Genomic DNA, 20,486 nt, shown 5'->3' on the forward strand with positions numbered 1-20,486 from the left:
ATGAGGCATGCATGATGAGTCACCCTATAAACGGGTTACTCTACAGGTGCACCTATGATCTAGGGATAGATCTATCAAACATGAAGCCAGAGAACATTCCCTAACTGACTTCCTGGTCGATATGTCTGAAATCGTTTTGACAAAAAACTACTTTCTTTATGGCAAAGACTTCTTCCTCCAGACACATGGCACTGCTATAGGCACAAGCTTCATCCCTGACTATGCTAATCTTGGTTTGAACCAATATGTGTACAATAATAATCCAGTTCTGGAAAAAGATATATTGATGTCATATTTCTGATTTGGAATGGTTCTAAATGTGATCTCCATGCTTTTTCACAGTATCTCAACAATTGTATTGATTCAGTTGAATTCAATATGGAATGTGATGGACACATGGGTAATCTACATTTACACCTTGCTCTTCACCAAACTACTTGAGTAAGGGGGACAGAGCTTTTGCCATCAGGGCCCCGAGGCTCTGGAACAATTTGCCCGAAGAAATTAAGCTGTCTTAGTCAGTGTCTTCTTTTAAGTCTCTTCTCAAAACGCATTTTTATCGGAAAACATATCCTGATCTTACCTGAGCTGTCTGTTTATTTTATTGGTTTTTTTAATGTATTTTATCATTCACTGTGGTATTTTATTTCTCTCTCTGTGAAGCACTTTGTACTTTGTTTTGATAAGTTTTAAAGTTTTATTATTATTATTATCAAGCTATCATTCTACCCCCTTCAAGAAAGGTCTGCCCTATAGTCAGTTTCTTAGGGCTAGACGCATCTGCACAAGGGACGAAGATTTCCAAAAAGAAGCTCACAAACTCTTTGATCAGTTTCTGACGAGAGGGTATGCACGAGCTGTCTTGGTTCAGCCATTTGCAAAAGCCTCTGAGAAAAATATAAATGAGTTATTCATCGAATGTAAACCCGAAAAGCAAAAAATATTCTCTTGTGTATTTTACACTAGTTGTTCACCATTTGGGCGTGACACATGTAATGTAAAAAAAAACAAAACACTGGAACATTTTATCTGTTGACGACATTGGCAAAGAGATTTTTAACTCTTTTTTAGAGCAAAGAAAGTTCGAGACACACTGATACATGCAGACACACAAAAACACTCCACCCACCAGGGACGTTTGGACAATGCCACACGTTTCTTTCCTTGCAGAAATTCTGCTGCATGTTCTAATTGTAAAAAGGTCAACACTTTTACAAGCTTTGTGACCAAAAAAAAAAAAAAATTGATAACATGCAGATCTAGTAATGTCGTCTACCTTCTTGCATGTACCAAATGTGGCATCCAATATGTAGGAAAAACTAGGGGACAACTTAAAATGGTCTATCAAAGCTCCACCTCTCAAGTGACTCCTCTGAACAGGAAAGAGGAAGCATAGTTTGTCATTTTAAGGAGACACACAGACTGAGAAACAGACAATTATATTCACAGTAGCCCAAACTAACAACATCTACTGAGAGAGGACAGCTACAGGAAAGAATACAGGAAAACTGCAACATCAACCTGCTGCACCTCAACACACTGAATGTGAGTTTTACTTTAAAAAACACGACTCAAAGTGAAAGTAACTGTCACTGAACTTTCTCTATGGGGGAGGGAAGCCACAAATGATTAACTTTTGTGTGTTCTGTATGGTGTGTTTCCATCTTCACTCAGAAAGAAAATGGCTTCCCAGCCAGAGGAGGATCTTTCCTGTCCTATCTGCCATGACATTTTTAGAGATCCTGTCGTTCTGTCATGCAGCCACAGTTTCTGTAAAGTCTGTGTGCAGAACTGGTGGTCAGTGAAACTCATACAGAAGTGTCCAATTTGTGAGAGAAGATCATCGAAGAGTCAACCACCTGTTAGTCTGGTGTTAAAGAACCTGTGTGAGGCCTTCTTACTGGAGAGAGATCAGAGAGCTTCAGCAGGGTCTGAGGCTCTCTGCAGTCTGCACTCTGAGAGACTCAAACTCTTCTGTCTGGACCATCAGCAGCCAGTGTGTCTCGTCTGTCGAGACTCAAAAACACACAACAACCACAGATTCAGACCCGTCCATGAAGCTGCACAGGATCGCAGAGAGGAGCTCCAGAAGTCCCTGAAGCCTTTATGGGAGAAACTGAAGCTCTTTGAACAAGTTAAAGGAAACTGTGATCAAACAGCAGAACACATTAAGGTCCAGGCCCGAAACACAGAGAGGGAGATTAAGGAGCAGTTTAAGAAGCTTCACCAGTTTCTACAAGAGGAAGAGGAGGCCAGGATCGCTGCGGTGAGGGTAGAAGAAAAGCAAAAAAGTAAAGTGATGAAGCAGAAGATTTATGCTCTGAGCAGAGAGATAGCAGCTCTTTCAGACACAATCAGAGCCACAGAGGAGCAGCTGAGAGCTGAAGACGTCTCATTCCTGCAGAACTACAAGGCTGCAGTGGAAAGAATCCAGCAGCGCCCCCTGCTGGATGATCCAGAGCTGGTCTCAGGAGCTCTGATAGACGTGGCCAAACACCTGGGAAACCTGACCTTCAGCATCTGCAACAAGACGAAGAAGATGGTCTCCTACACTCCTGTGATTCTGGATCCAAACTCTGCTCATCCAGAACTCATCCTGTCTGAAGATCTGACCAGTGTGGTGCTTGGACAGAAACAGAAGCTTCCTGAAAACCCAGAGAGGTTTGACTGTTATCGCATTGTTCTGGGCTCTGAGGGCTTTAACTCAGGGATTCACAGCTGGGAGGTTGAGGTTGGAGACAGTACACACTGGATCCTGGGTGTGGCAGCAGAGTCTGTTGAGAGAAGGGGAGACATACGCTTACAGTTTGGATTATGGGGAATGGGGCTCTATAAAGATGAATACACAACATGCTCACTACCAGGTCCAGACACTGTTCTCTCAGTGAAGAAGCTCCAGAGGATCAGAGTCCATCTGGACTGGAAAAGAGGAAAACTGTCATTCTCTGATCCTGATACTAACACACACATACACACCTTCACACACACTTTCACTCAGAAGCTGTTTCCGGTCATTACCACAGGGAATGAACTCCCACTGAAGATATTACCAGTTCTTTTCCCCCCAAACTGGTAAATTCAGCTCCTGTTCTTACTGTCAGACAATTCCCTCATGAGCTCAAACTCCTATTTTAAGCGAGTAGGCTATAAACATGAAATTTCTTGTGTGTTATCACCAATATCTCTACAGCTTCACATGCCACAGTATTGTGTCTAAACAGGTTGAAATCAGGCGTTATTTTTCCAACATCAAAAGGGTACACACGTTGAATTTTGCTGTGTTATTACGCTACTGCTGACTAATGCTTCCATGCCATTGGCTGGGACTGCTAGGCTTACCACCTTTGAATGTAAGACCTGACCCATGCCTATGTTGTTGTTGTATGAGCTCATGTGATCTGGCATCTGCATTGGGACACTTCACTCGAATGTTAATTAACTGTGATGCCTTGCAGTCCATCTTCACCAGTGAGGAATGATTAACCTGCAGCGGATACACTTTGATTAACATTCTGCATTTAAATTGTATTTTTTTGTCTTTGTCTTTCATGGTTTTGCATATTTTTGAACATTCTGTTGTCAGATCTGTTAATGAAAGAAATAGTTCATTCAAAAAATTGGAGGGCAGTAATACGGTGCTTTGAAATTGTATAAAAATACAACAAACGATTAAGGAAGTGGTCCCTTCAGATTCCATTCTAGCAATTCCAATTCAGCTCACTGAGACACGGACACCGTGCAAGATGGCGTCTTGAGCACACAGGTTTTACCGAGTGCTGTTCACCGTAACTTAAAAGTCGTCAGCGGACCGTGTATTATAGACAGTTCGAGGTCCGGTATAATGTTATCCAAGTAAGAGAACTCTAATTTATTTTTCATGTAACTTATGGTGAACAGCACTCGGTAAAAGCTGTGTGCTCTAGAGTGTGTCTCAGTGAACTGAATTTGAATTATGAGAAGTGAATGTGGAAGTATCTAAAGAGTTGAATTTTCAGTGAGGATCAAATACAGTTTCAGAGCAACTGAATTCAATTTCGTAATATTACATTTAGTTTCAAGTTTATTGGAATTCAGTCCAAACTAAAATTCTATTTCAAATTATGCTATTAAGTTTTTCACTGCAATTATTCAGATTATACAATACAAATTAAAATTATGTGATTCAAATTCAGTTTTTTAATGCAATTATTCAAATTGAGCAATTTCAGTTTCTAGTGACTCATATTTCTGCCCAAAGGTCTCCCCCTAAATCACAGGATTGAAAAGGAACTTGTAAACTTGCTTTTAACGTCTTGCCCTCGCCTAAGATCTTGCATAGTAACACGCACGAGAAATCACACGTTTATAAATCACTGGTTTGCCAAAGAACCTCAATTTAACAACATACAGGACAATCAAAAGAGAGAGAGAAACACAACAAAACATGTTTTCTGAAAGAATGAGTAGGGGAAATGTAGGTTTGACTGTCAATACAGATGGAAACTTTATTTTGACATATACAAAAATCACCCCATTCATACAAACAAGTTGTGTTAAAAAAGACTGGACATGATTTTTAATGCATAACAAGAAACATTCAGATGGAGGTGTTTTAATTCTGCTGTGAAACAAAATATATTGCTGTGAATTATGTGTCTTAAGGCACTGCTGGCTCCTATAGAGTTCACTATCGGCATCCAGGCTTAAGCTGTCGAATCTAACAGACAAAATAAAGACTGATGTGTATTAACCTTTAAATAAAAACACATGAAATAATAAGTATGTAGGATGTATATTTTAAAAAGGCAATTTTAGTTTGAACTCTTCTATTCAACTGATTAAAAACTGCAACTCTGCCTGTGATTGAACAGAAACGATTAACCAATTAATTAATTGACAAAAACTTAATAGGCACCAATTTTGATAATTGATTGGTTGTTTAAGTCATTTTTATGCAAAAATGCCAAACATCGTCTGATAATAACTTTTAAAATGTGGTTATATGCTTATTCTTCTGTGATAATAACCAACAATGGTTATTATAAATCAAGATGAAACTGAAAATATATATATTACAGCTGAAAGCAACATGATTTCAATTTGCACTGCATTATTATTCTCATGTGACGACTTTTATTAAACCAAAACACAGAAGAGAATTTACCTTGTTGTTGTTGTTGTTCAATGATAATACTATACCAATGCAAATAGGGCTTAAATACCAGTGCTGGTTAGGTCATTGATTCAATGTTATTATTATTATTATTATTATTACTACATTACACTGAAGCCAAACTCTTACATTATAACAGTTGCAATCAAACATTTTCAGTGAGAGGAATTTTAGAAAAAATATATATGTTTCTCTGTTGTTTAAGTATAATATCTTTTCATAGATATCAGGTAGGTACAGTTGCCTGTGACATGACTAAAAATCATATTAACATACAGAAATAAAGCACCGAAGATTCACAAATCAGCAAACCCATAATATACAAACACATGTAGAAAATGATATAAAGAACGAAGCAGTAATTGACTTTTAACCAGTTTGTTTTGTGGAAACAGCAAGTGTGACAGTGTAGTGTTGCAAACAGAAGACTGCTCACAGTAAACTACATTTTAACTTTGGAAACATGTTAATTATACCCATTGTACATTGTTAAAAAGAGCGAGGCTGAGGCAACGTGTGTCGTTTTGGTCATGTATGATGAACTTTAACCAGGAAATTACTGTAAGCTCTCTGAGTGATAAGAAACCGAACCAGAACTGCTACTGTAACTTATTTCCATCTTACTCTGCCTCTCTTGATTCCTTCTTTCCACCCTTTTCAGATCTCCTTCTCCACCTCCACCTCTGTTCGTGTCGGACCTCATCAATTCACAAAGTTAGAAAATTGTCATGTGACCACGTCATATTTACAGGTTATGATTGGTTACTGATAAATCTGCTACATGATTTGGACCAATGAAAAAATCCACCGCAGGACGTAAATAATGGGAGCCAGGCATAAACTCAGCTGTTTGATTGTATAAGCCTGAACATGTTGAGCAGTCACTTAAAAGTAATATGGATATGCAGTATTTACCATAAACCTGATACTTGCCAGTTGTCCATCATATGTTGAGGGTTAAACCAGTATAATCGGCTGATTTTAGCTTATCACAGACATATGTGTCGCCAATAAGTTATGAGAAATTGCTTTACAGAAATGCCATATGTGGCAGATATGTTTGAGGTCATTTTTAAAGCGTGTAGACATTGCATCGTTTGACCATCAGAGGGCAATGACAAAGTTTGGGGTTTTTTTTTTCACAGCAAAATGTCTTGCTCAGTACACATCATAGTCACAATTCTTTAATAACCAAATTTAAGGGAAAATCGTTAAAAAATTCATATCTGCCAATATATCGATGTCAGAGTTTTGAAATTCTCATATACAGATATTGATATCAGCCTCAGTAATCCAGTATCGGTCAGGCTCTAAGTGAAACATCACAACACATAAAGTCATGGTGGAGTTTAATGCCTTCCAGAACAACTTCCAGGTGGTGGTTCGAGCTTCTGAGGCCCGCTGAATCAGTGAATCTTTTAAATCTATTCTCAAAATTAATCTTTTTAGAAAAGCTTTTTATTAATGCAAGCATGCCGTTATATTTCCAACATGTCTTATCTGTTTAATAAAAAAAAAATGTATCTTATATTATTGCTGGGTATTTTATTACTTTTATTTTTGTATCATTTAAATTCTCTGATTTTATTTGCCTCACTGCCCTCCTGATATGTTTTAATCCTGGTTCAACCATGTAAAGCATTTTGTAACTTTGTTTTGAAAAGTGCTGTATAAATAAAGTTTATTGTTATCATTATGATTTATACTTTGACAGGGGTGACCCAAATGCACCACCTGTCTCCCCTCCATCACGTCCTTAGCTACAGTGTCTTTCTGATTCTCCTTCCATCTCTCCAACTTACACATGACTGTCCTGTATTTCTGTAGGATTTTGCCAGCACAACGGTTTGTCTTTCTCAAGCGGCTTTTAGCCTTCAGGATGCCTCGGGTCTGGAGGCTTTTAGATTTACAGTAGATAAAATGAGATATCAGACCCATATAAACCAGTGCAGTCCAAGTCCAGTCGTAGAGACCACTTGTTGCTTGTTACACGCCCTGAAACAACTTAGCAGCGTATTTGATTCCCCTACTCTGTGATTTCTGGAAAAACATGACCTGTGGCTTTAATCAGCAGTTGTTCCTGTTTTGTCTAGATCCATTAGCTTGGATCAGATCAGAGTAGGTCAGTTTGCTTCAGTCCACTCCTTCCTGTCCCAGGAAACCTGCTACGAATCCAGACCACAAACCTTTGCTTCTGTCTGTGTGGTCAACTGTCTGTCCACCCATCTGTCCATTAATCTGTCTGTGGTCAAATCCCCATCTCCGCTTCCCCCTCCCTCCCTCTGTCTCTTGGCGAGGTCGCTAGCGATAGCCAGCGCTCCTCCTTTCAGGAACCTGACGAAGTTCTCGCCAACTAGCGGCCCCATGGCGTACATGCCCGGCCCGTCTGCCGCAACCACGTTGTTTGTGAATGGGTCCACCTCAATCGGGTTCCTCCGGCACGTGATTGGCTCCCTGGGGTTGATGCCAAGTGGACGCCCATTGTCATCTAGAAAGGTAAGGTTCGGGTGGGCGCCGATCAGAACCAGCGCCTTGGAGACCTGGACCACCGTCCGCTGGCCAGAGTCTGACTCCAGAACACACTTCTGGTCTGGTCGGAACGCCACGACCCTGTAGCGTGGGAAGCTCAGGTACCCCGGGTAGGAGGAGGGAGATGAAGAGGTGGTGGAGAAGGATGGAGAGAGGGAGGAAGGAGACAAAGGAGAGGAAGAAGAGGAGTGGTCATTGTGGTTCTGGGCGTGGTCCTGTGGCGGAGGGCTTGGCCGGTACTGCTGCTGAGTCATCATCTGGTGAACCTGGTGGCCAAAGGACAGGAAAGAGTAGGTGAGCTTTAACTTAAGTACTGAACCCTGACAGCCTTAAAACGTCATGCTTTTGTTGCCACAAAGCAGGAAAGATTATCCATTCGTCGAATAATTGATTGGTCAATAAGAAGGAAATGAATCTGCAATAAATTGGATAATCCATTAATTGTGATTTATCAAGATTGTGGCTTTTCTGCAGGTTGTATAACAACAGGGTTACTAAAAATATAGGTTGTAATGTTACATGAAATTTCTTTATTTTTGTCAGGAAATGTAAACATTTTAAATAAGCTACTGAATATTGGAAGACTATCAGCAGCTTTAGGTATCAAACTCTCCTCTCCTCACCTTGTGGTACTCTGGGTAGAGCAGTTTGGGCAGCTGGTTGAAGATGAGGCCAGGGTCGGTGACCGAGCGTCTGAAGGCGTGGTAGACAGGCGTGTTGAGATGGTGGGCGGCCAGTACTGCATCGGCTGCCGTAAGCCCCGCCCCCACCACCAGCACTGGGTCTGAAGATTGGTCGAGCTCGCCGCGAGAGATGGCTGCCTCCAGCTCCCAGAAAGAGTGGCAGACGAAGGGCAGGGACTCACCCTCCACGCCAAGCCTGGCCGGGATGTCGTGGGTCCCCGTCGCCAACACCACATTGTGGGCCAACAGGGAGAAAGGCACCTCCTCTGAAACAAAAGAACTATCTAGCAGGAGGAGGAAGAGGGAGGAAACAGGGATAAATATATGTGGCACTTTCTTCCATTTTTAAACAACATGCTATAACACTAATCAGTGTTTTCATTCACTGTACCTCCCAGCTCTTCCCCCTCTCTGCGCTGCAGTCCCATCACTCTCCAGCAGGGCGGCGACCCCTCCTGGTTGCCAGGCTGTCTGGTTACCGAAGTGACGGTGGTTCCACATGCAAAGCTCTGCTCCAGTGACATCTGGGAAACGTAGTGTTGGTAGTAGGAGGCTATCTCGGCTGGTGTGGCACGATCGTTTCGTACATTTCTGGAATAAAATAAACATGAAAATATCTTTAAGAAACAAAATACATACACACATGTGTTTAAATACAACACAACACAACACGGGACAGATTTTTATGTATTATCAAGGCACAGAGGCTGACAAATCCATTTACAACATATTTACTAGATTGTGAAGTGGCTTTGTTAATTAAACACAAAACACACAAAATAACAAGGTAGAACTACTGTTAGGAAAACAATAAGTCTAAGTTAGCTGAACAGGAAGTATAAAGGACCAATTCCAATCAGTTGTTACAGTTACAAATTGTCATTTTATTTAAATCAAGTGGGGGTTGGGCTGGAGTCATTTGTTTTTCAAATGACTAGTAACTCATGAGCACACATCCTTTGCTCCATGGCTCATATTTCTTTATGTAGAACATCACTATTATTTGTGGTGATCCTGGTGGTGTAATAAGACTTTAATCTACCTAATACAATCACAATATTTTCTCAGTCAGTCAGAGTTGAGGGTGCTGAGAGAAACATAGAAAATGCTGTGCGACATTCATGGTTTTTGCATTCACTTGACCATTTATATCTAATATGGGCCTTTAACAAGTGTTTCACAAGCACACAGCAAACATGAACACCGACATACTGTATGTCGAAGCAGCCACAACAACTACAGGAACACTGAACTGACGCATGAAAACTGCAAGGAGAGGAAGAGGGAGTGAGACAGCACCTGGACACGCATTTCATACAGGAGACGAGGATACGTGAATGTACTGATGCCCATTCAACCAGCGATGGGCCCGTTCATATGAGACAGCGGTCACTCTGTTTGCTGTTAACTGAGTCTCAGTTAACAGCAAACAGAGTTACATCAGGCTTCATGATTAAATGATCAGTTCTCTCTCTCTCTCTCTCTCTCTCTCTCTCTTTCTATCTCTCTATCGGAGTATACAGTACGTTTAAACATTATTAAATGAATACTCTGCCAAACCTCAAAAAATGTGAACAAGATCTAGTTACCGGATATATTTCAGAATCTAGATCTATAACCAAATCACACATCCTGTTGTACTAATGGCCTATATGTGTCACTGTACAGTGGCATCACCCCTACTTCCCACGTCTATGCTCTGTGGCTCCAAAGTGACTTTAACATGAGCCCAAACAGACGTTTTTAGGATGGTGAATTTAAGACTTTTTAGTGTAATAGATAATCAAGAAACTGACAGAATACTGAGGGCTTTCAGAGGACGTATCTCACCCTCTGGTGGCCATAGTGGAGGTTCATAGCTCTTGACTAACAGCCGCCATGAACTGGTCATTTCATCACTGCAGTTTTGTTGTGAGTCACATGTACTGTTAACAAACTTTGAAAGTTTTATCGTGGACACACCTGCGTTTTTCTCTCATCCAGTCCTTCAGTTTGAGTCCGGGAAGCTCCATCCAGTTAGCCAGGCTCAGAGTCAGCATGGAGCCCTCCATAGCCTGGGAACAGCACATGCGAAATAAAAATCACTCATCTGCATTGATCCGTTGTATTGGTTTCAATATATTCTAGAAATGAGTAAAGTTTCAGTTGTCAGACTGAATTAAACTCTTCTGTTCATTCAGATATCAAGCTGCAGGCACGTTGCACATTGCATTGTCAGTGTGTGCAAATAAGCAGCTGGCAAGGGGAAACAAAGCTTGTTTGCATACATTACCATAATGTCTGCTAAGTACATTTGTCTTCATAATCATGGACAAAGACCCTGTTGTGTAATGGGCTTTAGCATGTCAGGAAATAAGTGGGCATATACGTTAATATTGCTAAAATCAACCAGAGGTGTCAGTAATGAGACATGAAACAATTCAATTCTGAGATGTCAGTGTCCTTGACTGTAACACCAAGGGCAGCTTTGAAAACAAAAAAAAATTAAGGCTGATAAAGTATAAAGATCCATCGGTGTGATCCTTAAATGTGATTCTATGAGCCTAAAATACACAAATAAAATAATACAACCATTTCTAAACAGATAATTCAGTAAAAAAAAAATTATAAAAATAAGTTTAAATAGACTATCACCTCATCTCTGCTGTTTTGAAATCCCTGTTTACCACTCTGCTTTCACTAAACATGAGTCTGGAATAGTCAAAATAAGCAGTAATCTATAGATAATCAGTAGGCTAATTCTAACTACGTACATGCCAGGCTCCTCCAGGCGGACCCTTCCCCAGCACCAGGTGTGGGATGGCACGCTCCGGCTCGTATCTCCATTCCAGCGGAGATGTGTGGTCCAATCCGAAGTCGCTGTCAGGGAGCAGCAGCGAATCAAAGAGCACGGCCACAGGATTGGACGATCGCCCCTCCAACCCCTCGCACAGGTACTCCAGATCCTGCAGAGAGAGGGCGAGAGACACTGTGAGGCTCTGTTCACATTTATGATCCTTCATTGAATTGATATTTATTTTTTAAACAAAAACAACAAACTGCGTATGTGTGTGTTTGTGTGTGTGTTACCTGCTCCAGCAGCGACAGGTGAGGGTGCTCTCCCAGCTTGCTGTGCAGCAGGGGGTTGGGGTGCGACGCCTCAGGTGACAAGTAGGGGGTGTAACCTGACAACAGGTATGACAGACAGATCCCTGATGGGCCGTTACCTGAGGAACAGAAAGACACATAGAGAGAGAGAGAGAGAGACAAAGAGAGACAGAGAGAGAGAGAGAGAGGTGAGTTTTGGTGGGACTGTCAGGTTGTTGTAGCTAAGCAATGTGTCCACAGTCACTGAATAACTATGAGATGAAACTCATCGGGACTGCAGCATGATTCAGCAAGTCTGAATGCTACGTATTAACCCGTACAACAAGCCAATGACTCAGCAAGAGCGTGCGCACACACACACACACACAGAAGCAGTAAAAACTCTCAGTCACCTTCTCACAGTGACTAATGGATATCACACATTCACTTTTTAAGAAACCAACTTAATGTTTTACAACAAAATAAATCCTGATCTCAATTGCACAGACAAAAAAACACATTATGTTGTAACCATGAAAATTTGTAACAAAATAGTTACCCTGAAATATGTCTGTGAGTCTTTAATCTGTAAAAAATAAGATTAATCATTCATAAGATAATGGTTAGTGCATAGTAGTCCTTCTGATGTGCTACAAACCTGCTGCAGGAGCGTGGAGTTTTCATAAGTAAACACACTTCTAATAAAGAGCATCCTTAAGATCTAACTAAACATTTTGCAGTCACTTTCTACCTCATTATTTTGTGCAACACTGCCTCCCCCACTTCCTGCTGTGGCTAATGTCAAAAATTTCAAAGGCTATGTAGCATTTAACTTGTAAGCAATTATTAGCAAACACCGTGTGAAAATGCATCCCACCGCTTTCCTCGACAACTTGTTGCTTAACTCCACGCACCGCTGTGTTTTACTGTGTTGTAATCCGGGAGCCAAGGTGCAAAAGACAGACACTGTAATAATGATCCTTCTATCACAGACATTTTTCCATAGCTGGAAAAAAACCTCCTCGCTCACTACAGTGCCAATCCTTCTTCTTCATCAATTTTTGGCAGATCACTATGACATTTGCAGCAATTCGCTCTTATTTGCAAGAAAAGACATATGTATTAAAAAAATTTTTTTTTTTTACTTTCAACACTTTTCTTGCATCCAGTTGCACTTGAGATGGTTAATCCATCACAGCGAACAGTTTGTCTGCTTTAATGTTGTCAAGTTTACATCATAGTTACCTGGTAATGCAGTGTGAACTATATGGACAACTGTTGTTTATTGGTGCATTCGGGTGCTTGGAAGAAGGTAGGAAAAGTTTCCATCCAACTAAGCAAATCTAGCTGCTTCTCCTTTGAGGTTTCCTACTGTATAATCAAAATGACAAAGGGCAGTTATGCATGTGTGCATGTGATGTCTGTGTGTGTGTGTGTGTTTCTTACCGATGATCACCACAGGCAAAATCTCTCCAGGGAGAATTTCTTTATCATGAAGATCCATTTTGACTGAGGAGAGAAAGACATTATTATTCTAATTATTATCATTATTATTGTTACTATTATTATCCCTTCAACATCATTATCATTTACATTATCACCACTATTATCTAAGACTGAGAAAGTGGAGGAAGGGTGAATTAGTTAATCATTGCCAAGTCCAGTCAGCAGTCACACTGGTCAGTCAGTACATTTCCACTGACCCCTGACACACACACACACACACACACACACAAACACTTCCCCTGTCTGACCTCAGAGTTTAACATAGCAACATGACCTTGAGTAAACAGAGACAGATATGGTGGTTCCACACACACTCAACATAGGCAGATATGAAAGAGGGAGACACAACAAATAACTATTTATTTTCCAGAATCTACAGATAAAGAAAATATTCTTTGAAACGATTCTGAAAATCTTTATAGCTGGTATCTAACTATACGTATAATGTGTCATACATCACTCAAGACATTGCAATTAACTCAATATACTGGTTCCATACACAAAGGACATGAGAAGGATGTTAAAACGTTTCTTTGTTCTGCTGCAAGTATATTCTGAAGAGTTTAGACAATAACTTTGTTTGACCTCGGTGTGAAAAGACCTTAAATCAACAGACTATGACTATGATTAATAACTCATGGACGCATCACAGGACTTACACTAGTCATGGTCGGCCACACAATAGTTTATTCAGTTAATCACAGGATGCTAACAGCCCAAGGGCATCCTGGAAGCACTCAGATCATATTTCACCACAACATGCATGTGCACAAACAAGCGCCTCTCGTCTACCAAAAGTTAAATTTTACTAAATTAAAAAGGTGCCTGTGTATTAAAAAAACATGAATGAAACCTCAGGCTTTGCTTTACTCGCATCAGAGAAACAGGACTCCTGTAACGACAGAGAAATTAACTTGAGTCTGATCCTCTTACGCTGACACCTACGGCTGGATCTTCTTTTTTCTTTTCTACAAAGCTTCGCTGTCGGAGAGTCTTTCATTCACGGCAACTGTCACATTTCACAGGGGCACCTGATGCTTACTCTTTCCGTTGCTTTTTGCATTTTTTATTGAACTTCTTGCTTGCAACATCTGACATAAAAGAGGACTGGGTATTGTTTGATACTTTTGATAAAATCTAATTTTCTTGTGCACAAACATTGGTGCGAGTGAGCACTCTTACTTTCCACTCAAAGCTAAGTGTGCTCTTTTTTTATCCGGCACAGAAACAAACTCTCTGTCTCCTCTCTCTACTCCTACACTTTAAAACCCAGCTGAATGCAACACGTTGCAGGAGGTGTTTGGGGTGGCTGGACGGCTTAGACAGACAGGAAAGGGTCAAACATAATAGAGATCATGATGTCAACCGTGATCTCACTCATACTGACGCTTGCAGAGGGACGGGTGAGCTGAGCCGAGGGCAGCAGTGCAAAGCGGCGGGTGTCGGCTGCTTTTAACAATCTGCAGAGTCATGCTTACACAGGCAGACAGAAAGTAAAACATAAAGTAAAGAGGAGGAGGAGGAGAGAGAGTGAAAAGAGGAACGAATGAACCAGAATGAGCGAGGGGGGGGAAAGAGAGAAGTTGGGAGAGTGATAAAGAGGGTTACATAAGGGCAGTGTAGAGGTTGGCGCCGAGCCCAGACCAGAGTGTGTGTTTCATTGCCAAAGAGTTTACTGGAGAGCCCACACACATACACACACACACACACACACACACACACACACACACACACACACACACACACACACACACACACACACACACACACACACACACACACACACACTGTACATGACTACGTGCAGCCCTACTAGCCCAGTTTCCTTGTAGAACTGAATGGATAATAGGTTTTCCTTCATTTTCTGGCAGAAAAAACTGAGCATGTCTGCCAAGAAAAGGTGACTAACGCCTGATTTACAGTACAGCACCACAGTCATCAGAGTCAGATCAGCCCATTGTTTTTTGTGCTTATTCATTTAAATTGGGGTAATTTTGCTGTGTTTATTTTGAATAAAAAAGTTGATGAAAAATAAATAAACCTAGTGAAAATCAGACCTGCAGCACAAACCCTCTGTAATTTCACTGTTTGTGTTGTCTCTCATTTTCCTCCTCATGTACTGGAAACATATTCTAAGCTGCGGACCATGTTTACTGTAAATGGTGTGTCCTCTGACAGCAGGAAAAAACACAACTTTTTGTTGCGTGGGAGCATCAAATCTGGTGAAAAGCAGTCTCACTATTTTTCAGTGGAAATCTGCAACAAACAAAATGTATTGTTGACCTTTAGCACACCTGTCCCTCAGGTGTTTCCACTCTCTCCAGCAATCTTCAGTAAGAGACTATAGAAAATCCATAACTTCCGTTGGAAATTGTGGCTGTATGTTGATGAAACGATCAGTTCACTCAAATCACCAGCAACATCTTTTACCAGTTACTTCCTGCTACACAGGCAAAACAAGACGGTGAGCTTTGGACAGTTTTTGGACCCAGCACAGCGCTGTTAAACTTCAACCTTTTCATAGAGTTTGTGTAATATGGCTAAGTTAACACCTACAGATTCCAGTATGTTAATTATGTAGGGGATAAAGTTACATAGCAACCGCCAGTTGGTACTAACGTTAGCAAAACAAACAGAGACAGGGTGATCAATACCCTAAGGTGGAAGCCCTGCTTGATACAAAGTAGCCGATATACAGCCTGGCTACTTATCAAAGATTATTTTAAATTGACAGGAAATATTGATTTAAAATTAGGGTATTTCATTAACTTGTTGCTGGTGTTACAGAAACTAGCAAACAACCTAGATGCCCATCTCAACTCTCAGTTAAATTGTTCAGCTAGTAGGCCTACTTATCTGAATTCCAGCTAATGTTAGATTCATATTTCGTGTAGCCATCACATGTTTTTCTATATACATTTTTACAGCGCCTGCTGTAAACAGGAGGAAGGCACTCGCCGCGTTTCTCCTACTAAAGAGACAGGAGCAACAAGGGGAGGAGGAGGGGAATTTCAGTGCGTCACATCAACCAACGCAGAAGACAACAAGGTGCTTTTTATCAGCTGGTTGCAGAGCTGCGGTTTGAAGGCGAGCTTCACCGCAGATACTTCAGGATGACTCCACAGCAAGTGGACCATGTCCTCTTCATCATAGGCTCTGACCTTCAGAGGCAAAATCCAAACCTAAACAACAGCTTGCTGTAGCTCTGAGCTAACTTATCTTATATTTGGCACACAAAATAACTTATGACCTACAGTATAACTTGTTGACATGGAATATCAGGGTCAGTAAATTTCAGTTCCAGTAAATCATACACTCAGTTTCAGTCATATGATCAGGATAATTCCCTTTTTATTATTTCCTTAAACATCAGCTGGGGCAATTAAGTAAGTATTTAAGTGAAGTTTATTTAATAGCTATACTTATAATTAAAAATATTTAGAACAATAAATTAAATTAAACCATATATACAGTATAGTATACAATAAATATAACCAAAGTAGCCATTACATCAAACATCAATTACCTTTAAAAAGTAAAACCAGACAATTTATGTACCACCAGTAGTGGGGCAAAAGACAAAAAGTTGCAATTACCCTTAACAAATGTAATATTATACATCCAAAGTAGCCTATTCCGCAGGTCAGTGAAGTGAGAAGCAGTGCTCTCACCATTTTCCTCCCAAGCCTCCTGACTTCTTGCTCTGTTCATGTACTGGTGGTATGGCAGCTGATCCCACTGCCTTATCATTGGACACTGGCCCTGAGGAGTTGTGCTTGGTCCAGGTCAGAAAGACCCTCTAATGCAAACTTTGCTGGAAACATGTTTGTCAGCTGATACCGATAGACACTCAGTTCTTTTCTCAACGTAATCAGATAATACCACATCTGCCACATGTAGCTACAATATAGCAGCCAAACAGGTTAATCTCCTCAGATGTTTTGATCCAAAGTCATTTTCAAACTAAAGGCCGTGGCAGTTTTATTTGTTTGCTGCGTCAACACACCTAGGAAGAAAAGGTTCCAAAATGAGCCAGATATTGGTAGTAATAACCCTCAATTACTGCTAGTGAAAGTTTATCACTCAACATGATTAACTTATGACAGCAATGACACAGCACTTCTTCCTTTATTGTGCATGCATGACTGCTCACAAGTACGTGTATGTGTGTGTGTGTGTGTGTGTGTGTGTGCACAATGCAATCAGCCAGCTTTTTGTGATGCAAGCCTCAGTCATTACAAACAATCACAAACACACATAATGTGCTGACTTCCTCTGATGATGATGTAAGTCACATTTCAGATCAGTCTGACAATCAGTTGCTAACACGCTCACATAATCATGCAACCCACATATTAAAGTTCAATTCATAAACTAAACCTCTACTTCAAGACCTCAAAGCAGAAAAAAGATTTTAATAAAGAGTTAAATAAAGACTTTTTCAAGTTTACCAGAGATTTTTCAATTAGCATGGCGATAAAAACCCACTGATGTCCCAAACACCACCACTGCTGACCTATCTGGGACCTTTACCATACTTCTGGGTTTTTAACTTCTCTTTTACTGAAAACTGAAAACATTTTATGTCTTTTTTTCTTTAATAAAACATGGGTTTTGTAGAAAGAAAATGTTTATATTCCTTAAAGTAAGGTATATGAAAAATACTATTTTGGTATCAGTCCTGAAACTAAGGTGTCTGCACTATTATTGAAAGATTTCAAACAATACCCAGCACAAGTCGTCTTTTATTTGATGGTTTTGTCGAATGGGGCAAACAACGACTTCCCGAAAAATGGCAAAAAGCAAGCGGGATAGTGAGCATCCCTGTCTTCGTGCGCTGTGAAGTTTGAATCTCATTATTGTTTTTATCCAGTGAATGAACAGGAAGATCCAGCCCTAGTCGTCAATGTGACTCTCACAGGAGTCATATTCCTCTGCTGCAAATACTGCTAAGTTGAAAGTCTTATCCAGCTGCTGATGTTATTTTAATACAGCCTCTCCTCTGTCATTTATGTTATGTAACATCCCTATGACTCTGTCTCTAACACCGGCAAACACTTCAAAAATGCTCCATATGGCACCTGTACTGACGCCGTCCTGAACTCATCTGGCGGTTGGCCGGCCCATCTGCCATCTGCACCGGCCAGACGGCTAATGAGATTTTAATTATCTACCCACTGAAGAGCACAACGCCTGCTGGAATCTGTGGAGGCAGCCAAAGTCCAGAGAAGAAAATTGTTCCTTTTAAACCTAATAAACTGGTGTGTAATAACACAGACTGTCTAACAAAGATAGTCAAACATTACTGAAAAGGTTAGTCGATGGGCAGAACGTTAGATTACCCCAAGGTGGGAGCCAAGATAAATCTGAGGGGTCACATGCTTATTAAACGGATAGGAAATTTCTGTTATAGAAAATGCTTTTTATTTTTCTGACTTTTCTCTAATTTCTGCCTTTTCTTATGGAATACTGAGTAGCCTACTTTAACATCTTCAGGCCTGTAAAAATACCTTCAAATAAAAGGATGTGAGGAGGGAAATGACACTGAAAAGCTCACAACTCATGTCCACACTAAGGCCATCAACTTTGATGAGGGTGCGCGTAGATATTGCTTCACTTTTAAACAAAAAGGTTGGGAACCATTGATATAAAGTTAGTTCTGTTGTTGAACTCCTGAGAGGCAGCTGAATTACTTCAATTTACAAATCTTAAGGAATGTAAACCAGTCTGTTGGAGTCGTCCATCTGACGAGTGCAAACGAGTGAGCATTAAACTCAGTTGCTACTCAGAATATATCAGAATTGTTTTTGTATTCCCACGTTTCACTGCAGCCGCTTATAGAGCTCCAGTCAGAGTTTAAATAATGCTGTTCAATATCAAACCACTGGTGGAATATAAATATGTACATTTATTGCATTTAAGTTCTGAGGTACTTGTACTTTACTTGAGTATTTACTCAAGTGAATACTTCTACTTCACCACATTTAAGAGGCAAATATTGTACTGCTTCCTCCACTGACTTTATTTTAAAGCAGTAGTTAGTAGTACTCTCAGATTAAGATTTTACATGTAAAACATATTCAGTTAGTAAAATACGATGTATAACCTTGTGGTACATGAAATTAGCTCCACCTTGGAAACATTACATTTCTTCTTACACATTCATGCATTAGTAATAATATTCCCATACATGATAAATATAACATGCAAATGTATATTTAAATGTATATATTTTTATAATTTAAGCATATTTTAAGTATTTTGATGCTTTGAATACCTTTTGAAGCCAATACATTTGGAATTTAGATTATTAATACAAAATAAACTGTTAGAGATTAAAGTACATGGCAGTATATAAAGTAATTAAAATGTCCCATTTACCTTTACAAGCTGCAACATTAGTGATGTTTACATATTATTATTATATTATGTAATATAATATATATATATATATTATTCTGAAATGGGCCATTCTGCATAATGAGCCCTGTAATGAGTAGTAGCCGATAGTTTGATGCTAACACATGTAAATTTAGGGTTTTTGTATTTAAATTATTAGGCTTTTTCTATTTAAATGTAGGCTGTAAATGAGGACTTTTACAGGTAACAGAGTATTTTTACACTGTGGTATCGCTACTTGCTACTGTGGTATATATGCTTCTTCCACCGCTGTCTATAGGCACATTTTAGCAGGAAACACTGGGAGAAGTCGGGGTGTTTGGCTGGATGTCTGTGCAGAGGCGATCCACCCACCGGCCGGTGGACTGCATGACTCACATCACGTCAGTGAGAGCTGAGGCCAGAGACCTGCACCCACCGAGCACCGCTAACACACAGCTACTGTATAAAACACGCTTAATAACGCGCTGTTGACTCACGTGTTACCCTCCGACCCGCATGCGCTTCACGCACCGCTTATATATATATATATATATATTTATATATATATACGAATTCAAGATGAAGGTGACTCACAGATATTTCCTGATGATGCGGCTCTCCGTGTCTTCCCCCAGCTATCAGAGCCTTTCAGAAGAGAGGAGATTTCTGTTTTTTTTTTTAATTGTATCTTCTTTTCTCCTGCTGCTTCTCAGTCTCTCATTGCGCAGCTTTGTTCCACGCTTTTTTATTGGGTTTCTTCCGTACATGCGCTGCGCAAACCTCCAGCTGCCGCTCGGAGCTGTGCATTCACAGATTATATATACCGTTACAGACAATCCGGCCCGCCGACCAATCAACAGCGACCCTGCCTCTCGGTACTCCACCCCCCTTCCCTTCCCTCCTCTCGTTAACCCTCCCTCAACCTCGCTGTAGCAAGGCACAAAGATCCTCTATGGAGGCGAGATGGAGACAGCGCGACCACGACGAGGGTGGCGCAATGGAGGCAGCTATTGATTGGTAACAAAGAGCTCCGACCAATCAGAGAAGAGAAGCTCTTCCTGGAGGCATAAACATTAAATAAAATCAACTTTTTACAATAAAAAGGGATCAGTGCGTGTTACTGAATGTCAGCGGTGGAAAGTAAGTACATTTACTCACGTACTGCACTT

At 40.4% G+C, this 20,486-nt stretch overlaps 2 protein-coding genes across 2 annotated transcripts; one reads left to right on the forward strand and one right to left on the reverse strand.

Moving 5' to 3' along the window:
* The first annotated feature begins 773 nt into the window (after positions 1 to 773).
* Positions 774 to 5,464, forward strand: LOC122882583 (nuclear factor 7, ovary-like). The gene is made up of 2 exons (XM_044210101.1): positions 774 to 1,545; positions 1,675 to 5,464. Exon 2 carries the CDS (start codon positions 1,682 to 1,684, stop codon positions 3,074 to 3,076), a length of 1,395 nt encoding a protein of 464 aa, XP_044066036.1. The 5' UTR covers positions 774 to 1,545; positions 1,675 to 1,681; the 3' UTR covers positions 3,077 to 5,464.
* osgn1 (oxidative stress induced growth inhibitor 1) lies at positions 4,455 to 20,128 on the reverse strand. Its single transcript, XM_044210088.1, has 8 exons — positions 19,912 to 20,128; positions 12,877 to 12,939; positions 11,434 to 11,570; positions 11,118 to 11,309; positions 10,327 to 10,418; positions 8,756 to 8,955; positions 8,305 to 8,648; positions 4,455 to 7,947 (listed from the first exon to the last, which is right to left on the reverse strand). Exons 2-8 carry the CDS (start codon positions 12,932 to 12,934, stop codon positions 7,318 to 7,320), a joined length of 1,653 nt encoding a protein of 550 aa, XP_044066023.1. The 5' UTR covers positions 12,935 to 12,939; positions 19,912 to 20,128; the 3' UTR covers positions 4,455 to 7,317.
* Positions 20,129 to 20,486: the final 358 nt, after the last annotated feature.

The sequence above is a fragment of the Siniperca chuatsi genome, linkage group LG2 (genome assembly GCF_020085105.1).
Source record: "Siniperca chuatsi isolate FFG_IHB_CAS linkage group LG2, ASM2008510v1, whole genome shotgun sequence".
NCBI classification, from domain to species: domain Eukaryota; kingdom Metazoa; phylum Chordata; class Actinopteri; order Centrarchiformes; family Sinipercidae; genus Siniperca; species Siniperca chuatsi.

What these genes read in the sequence shown, in the direction of transcription:
- LOC122882583 (XM_044210101.1), top strand. Translation starts at nt 1,682, where the DNA reads ATGGCTTCCCAGCCAGAGGAGGATCTTTCCTGTCCTATCTGCCATGAC.
- osgn1 (XM_044210088.1), bottom strand. Translation starts at nt 12,934, where the DNA reads ATGGATCTTCATGATAAAGAAATTCTCCCTGGAGAGATTTTGCCTGTG. An exon ending in TTTGCCTGTGGTGATCATCG is followed by an intron (nt 11,571 to 12,876) that starts GTAAGAAACACA and finishes TCTGTTCCTCAG; the next exon opens with GTAACGGCCCATCAGGGATC. An exon ending in CGCCTGGAGGAGCCTGGCAT is followed by an intron (nt 10,419 to 11,117) that starts GTACGTAGTTAG and finishes TGCTGTTCCCAG; the next exon opens with GCTATGGAGGGCTCCATGCT.